Below are 6,002 nucleotides of genomic sequence, written 5' to 3'. Positions count from 1 at the left end.
ATAGTCCCTGTTTTGTTTTTTTTCTCAATGAAATGAATGTACTATATTTTAGATTGATAATGTTTTTTATTTAATATTTTGTATTAAGGGAATTTTATGATAATAAATAATTTTATGGAATAGTGATCCATTTATTACCTTTGTTTGTTAGGTTTTTGAGCACATAGACCTGAAAATGAAATTTCCAACTTAAACTGTAGTAAATTGTGAATGCTTTGGAGCACAGTCTTACGTTTTGTCTCTTTTTAAAGAAGACACTTGGAAGACACTTTTAGTGAAAAAGCTATATGTTTATTATGAAAAATGAACAAAAATACTATTTTAAAATTTTATTTCAAATATATATTTTCCAAAACATGTTTTACTCTAAAACGGCAAGAAAAGCCATAAATCTAAACAAGTTGTGTTCCAAATCTGAGGTTGATATCTCAAAAAATTTACTTTCAGTAAGATTTTGTTTGGAAAAGGCATAACAAAGCTGTGGCCATAATTCATGTAAAACATGCACTAATTATAACACATAATTGATCACACTTTGTTAAAAATTTCCTAAAAACACTCAAGTTTGCTGAATGATATTAAAAATTACTGTCCTCATATCATGTGAACATTTTCAAAATTGCTACTTATTGATGATTGCATTACATTTTCTCTACTTTTTGCTGATTCTTACTAGGTGTCATGTGGCGCTTTTTCACTGCGTGGTATGACTCGACTCGGCTCGGCACAGCTCAGTACGGCACGGCACGGTTTGGCTCGGCACGGTTTGCTTTTCCACTGCAGTTCAGTACCGCTTTAGAGTGGGCGGGATTATTCACATGTCGTTATAGTTGTGCCGCCTCTACTACCACGACTCATAAAAAAACAGTTTCCTTCCGCATCGCCCCATCAAGCTCTCGCTGGATCCGCTCCTCTGCTATCAACGAGAGGAACGTCTGTTCTTCCGCAACAGACAACAAAACGTTTTGGTTATTAAAAAAAGGTGCGCTCGTTCAAAACAGTTGCATTCGATCCTTCGCTGGCTGTGCTGAATGCTGATTTAAATCTAGCGGTTCTTTTGTGTTTGTGTCGCAAGTTCAGTGACGCAGGTAGTGACGATTCTCTCCGGCCAATCAGTGATCAACAGAGTTTACACGTCACGTTTTGGTAATGGTACGGTTCAATTGGAACCCCAACCGAGCTGGTACTAAAAAAAGTACCAGGTACCAGGTACTGTACCCAGTGGAAAACCCCCCAAAAGTGAACCGTACTTAACCATACCGTGCCGTACCATACAGTGGATTTGTTTGTTTTAGTTACCATTGATGTTTGATTAATTCATCAGACTTGTTTCTCATTGGTTTCACTGGTTTGTTCGTTTATATTTAGCCTGTTTTCTGTCAGTCTTTGTGCCATTTTTGTTCGCATTTTGCTGGTTAGTCTGTTCAAGTGTTTTGATATTTGAGAATCCTGAGTAACTTTGTTATTTTTGAGTGTTTGAATAAATTGAGACAGCTGCAATTAGATCCTGCTACAACCATGCCGTGACAGAAAGATGGAAACAGAGTTTTTTGGACATTGCTCATCTCACTCGTAATGATGATGACAGACTCTGTGTGCAGGGGCAGGAGTCAGCATTCAGATAAAGAGATGCCTGCCTGGAAATGCTCCTCAAGAGACGTTTGTGGAATATGTGAACTGGGTCCTTCTCCAATGTGGATCCCCCTTCACCATCAGCAAGAGAGTGGAAGATATTTTAAAATTTATAAGGGAAATTTTTAAAAAAGCCCATCGCAAACCCAGAGCCAGAGCTGATGCCTGCCACAGACCATGTGCCAGGGCTTATGCCCTCTATGGAGCCAAAGCCTGAAGACACATCTGTCCCAGAGGTTAAAGCTGGCCTACCAGTCTGACCAGGTGCATGAGCCAGCAACACTGTGTGTTCCAGTGGGCATGCTCATGGAGTTCGAGGGCATGGAGTGGAACCAGACCCACACTCCCATCGCTGAGGGTGAGCTGCAGCTGGCCTCTGTGGTATTAAATGAGGATTTATTCCCCAAAACCTTGCTTGCCCATAATTTCCGCCCAGCCCTAAGTCTCCTGTATCTCCCCTGGTTCTGCTCAGCCCTGAATCTCCCATGTCTCTGCTGTTTGCGACCAACTCTAAATCTTCTATGTCTCTGCTGGTTCCATCTAGCCCTGAATCTCCTTTGTTAACCCTTACAAAGTCTCCTTTGGTGACATTGCTCCCGCCCAGGCTCTCTCTCTCATCCTCTGTTAAATCTAGCCAGTTCTCTGGCCCTGTCTCTACTGTATCCCTTTAGTCCCTCAGTTCCTCCATCAGTGCCTCCATCCACCTGCTCTGAGTCACTAGCGGGGGGCTACCTGGTCTCCAGCTCTGTCCCCTGGCTACACTCAGGCCTCCTAGCCCTGGACTCCACTTTGGCCCTCTGACCCTTCGGCTCCCCCTGGGCTCCACAGAGTTCCATCGTTCCTCAGACTCCACAAGGCTCCCTTGTCCCTCTGGCTCCGGCTTGATCAGTCGTTGACCTGCTTCCACTACGGTCTTCCAGTCCTCTGGCTGTGCCTCATCCCTCCATCCCTCTTGGTCTAACAGGCTCCTCGTTCCCTCCGGCTCCAACTCACTCAGTACTCACTGCCTCCAGCTCTGGCCTGGCCTGCTGAGTCCCCATCTCCTCCGCAGTCCTGTGAGCCTGAGCCTTGGCCCTCCGGGTCTCAGGAGTCTCCCTGGGTCTTTGGCTCATTAGTTAGTATCTGCCTGGGCTTGTCTTCACCTCAGTTGGTCGGGCTCCTGACTACACCATGTCTCCTCCCTCCTTTGGTTCCGCCATATTACTGCATCCTAGTGGCCCTGTTGGGGGTCACTTCCTGACTCCTCTTGACATCTACTCTTTGGCTCTTCCTGCCATCATCTCCTCCCTGGGTCCTACCTTGTCCATGGGGTCCATTCGGCCAGCTCCACAATCTCTTCCTAAGCCCCCTCCTTCCCTCCTTTTTTGGACTTATGTTAAGACGCCTTTTAAAAGCAGGGTACCATCACAGTAGATCACATTTTGGTTTGAATTTGAGTTGATTTTTCACACTTTCCTTTTTTCTTTGTTATATTTTTATTGAGGTCCCCTTTGATAGAAATCATGTTCCGGGGAGGCCTACTTGAACCACGGGGCCTCAAGCAATTGAATGGTTTGCGTGGTGCCTAAACACTCTACTGATTAAAGCATAGCCGTAAAATCATAATTTTACATGCAGAGTATATTGGTAAGCAAAAAAGCCACTCACGTTCAGAGTTTTCGCCCTTAAAGTAGCCGATAAGGCGTATGTCTTCATCCATTCGCTCAAAGGCACGTTGTTCCATGGGATTACTGATCAACTCCACTGGGTCCTCCAGCAGCTGAAGAATGATGTGAAACACACACATTATGAAAATTAACTGAAAAATTAAGTCAGAACATTATTTATATGTAAAAAATATCTTATAAAAATGAAAATGTATTTAATATTGCTTAAGCAACTTTAATACATTAATTTATACCACCAATCTACTTTATACAGGATTAATATGTAGAAATGACTCTTTAAAGTAACAATTGCAGGTTACTACTTTTGCAGTTAGAGAGCCAAGATCCATAATCTTAAAAGCTGTTTAAACAGTATATCAAAAAGCACAGCCACAGTATATGCACAAATTTCACTCACATCTAGCAGGAATTCAACCAGTGTATCTGCAGAGAGCTCGCCATCAAACTCAATCACTCTTTCATCCTTAAACACATAGATGCTTCCTTCCTCCTCCAGACCTAATGGACAAAGATCACATGATTCAGTGAGGATGCTGTGTGTCAAACCTCAACAATGCCAAGACATATTAGGTGTTTGTTACTGAAACGGTAAAGTAAAAAAACTTTATCTAAAAGGCAATGTAATTAGCACAGTGACTCTTACCAAGCTTTTTGGCAACCTTAGCATCTTTATGTGAGTCTAGCAATCCAAAACCAATATCCTTGTCTTCCAGAACTTGAGCAGCAAGCTGGTGATGCATGGAAGAGACACATCAGTACATTCATAGTGTGAGAATTATATACACAACTGTTGTCTATAATACCAATTTAGTCTGGGCCAACACTTTCACAGTATATCTAAGGAGTCTTAAACCTGGAAAAGTTTTGTGTAATTTATGGCTGATATCTGCATATAGTCGAATCTATACTTCATTAACTTTGTTATCATAAGTAGACCCAGCATCTGTGTTTGTGGAGCCTTTGTTAGCCTCAAACTCAGGTCAGTCTTTACACTAAATTGCACATCAGGTAGACACAGAAAGCAGATGTACAGTCTGACACCCTGCTGCGGCCAATTGTTATTCTATGATGCATTTTATATGGAGCATCTGAAACTATTTTTGATATTCAGGTTTATATAGTACTTCACTCAGCTGCTTATCCTAAAGAGCCTCAGATCTAGTATTTTCAAGCATATTTTCTAAGTCAATGATTTCCAACCGGGGGTACTAATGTATGTTCCACGGATCACTTCACAAAAAACTGAAACTGGAAACTGTCAACGACAAATGGTTAGTGTCCAAAAGAAAAAAGAAAAAAAAGAAAAAGATAGTTAACTAACTATATCATACCAAAAACTCTCATACCACTTTAAATACAAATGTAATTTAGTTACATTTCAAAAAGGTACCTTACATGACCATCCAATAAAAACTGATACATATTTTTCATACACATTGAAAAGATACGAGTGTACACATTTTAACCATTCTAATTAGGTTTTGCAATATATTTTTTAAAAAGGTAAAAATATCTTACAACCTGAACTAACCCTGTCATGTCAGAAAATTTTAAACTACAAGATATTTTAAGAGACTTATGACTTTGACACAAAGGTTATTCAGGGGTCTTCTCTGATATAATTTAATTATTAAAGCTAAACTGTTTATTCTTATTTTTTATTTAATTAAAATGAATTTAAAATTAATAATAAAAAATCCTACCAGTTTCCATATGTTGTGTGTGTTAGATCTCCTCCCACCCAAATAAAAGTTCATCATAATACATATGACGGTCTGTTCTAAAAAATATACCCTTCAGTACATCTGTCCTTATTCATCCAACAAATTCCTCAGTTGCAATAATTTCTTACCTCCAGAACCATCTCCCTCATGTGAAACTGCTGCTGGAGATCCTTTTCTGAAGGCAGGGGTTCGTGAAACAGCAAACACATCATGTCATACTTCTTTAATGCCTTCTTATAGTTTCTCTCATTGACATTAAGAACTCTGTCCTTGCCATCGAAACTGGGAAACTCCAGACCCTCCTCTGCAGAAGAGTACAGGAGAAAATCCATGCAGGAAACCAAGACAAGCCAGACAGACAGCATAGTAGCAAGGATTGAACAGGTGAATGAAAAGAAGAGATTGCTGGAAAGAGTCCAGGTAAGATCATGCAGGACAGTGAGGCTGACTAACAAAATGAGACTCAATGAGTAGTTCTTCAGCACTAAAAAACATCTTATGCTCTCTTCCTCCCTCTGCCACCTCACCTCTTCCCAACAATTAGACAAAGACATGATAGGATAAGATATTTGAGAAATGTTCCAATGAGTATTCCCCTGGTGAATTTAGGCCTCTTTTAGTGACCCAGTCATTTAAAGGCTAAAAATAAATCATGATCTGAAGAAAAAGAGGACAGACATGAGTACCATAGGGAATGAGAGTACACGTATCTCAACATGTAGAGGATAATCATTGTAGGAAAAAAAATCAAAATATAGGTCACCTGAACACATGAAAAGAGTCCTGTGTACCTACAGTCAGGGTACACTTTCAGGAAAAAAAGGTACAATGCACACATGTACCTTATTTACCCTAAAGTGTACATAAGTGCTTTAAAGGTACATATTAGTACCTAAAATGTACATGTTAGTACCTTAATGGTACATATTTGTACCTTTCGAAAGGTGCCGCCCCAGTGACAGTTTTTATTGTGTTTTTT

At 40.4% G+C, this 6,002-nt stretch overlaps 1 protein-coding gene across 1 annotated transcript in view; it reads right to left on the bottom strand.

Annotated features, from left to right (window-relative positions):
• Window positions 1-5,556, bottom strand: part of LOC107588861 (calsequestrin-2-like) — an 8,707-nt gene extending 3,151 nt beyond the window's left edge. The window contains exons 1-6 of the mRNA XM_016277101.1: window positions 5,152-5,556; window positions 3,943-4,027; window positions 3,697-3,797; window positions 3,280-3,391; window positions 1,885-2,008; window positions 1,638-1,704 (exon numbers count right to left, since the gene is read on the bottom strand). Coding sequence (XP_016132587.1) covers window positions 1,638-1,704; window positions 1,885-2,008; window positions 3,280-3,391; window positions 3,697-3,797; window positions 3,943-4,027; window positions 5,152-5,388 — 726 coding nt within the window. The 5' untranslated portion in view covers window positions 5,389-5,556. The remainder of the gene's footprint in view (window positions 1-1,637; window positions 1,705-1,884; window positions 2,009-3,279; window positions 3,392-3,696; window positions 3,798-3,942; window positions 4,028-5,151) is intronic.
• Between the last annotated feature and the right edge of the window lie 446 nt (window positions 5,557-6,002).

Source organism: Sinocyclocheilus grahami, unplaced genomic scaffold, assembly GCF_001515645.1.
Source record: "Sinocyclocheilus grahami isolate Dianchi unplaced genomic scaffold, SAMN03320097.WGS_v1.1 scaffold108.1, whole genome shotgun sequence".
Taxonomy (NCBI): Eukaryota; Metazoa; Chordata; class Actinopteri; order Cypriniformes; family Cyprinidae; genus Sinocyclocheilus; species Sinocyclocheilus grahami.
This window is presented reverse-complemented; position numbering and strand designations above follow the sequence as displayed.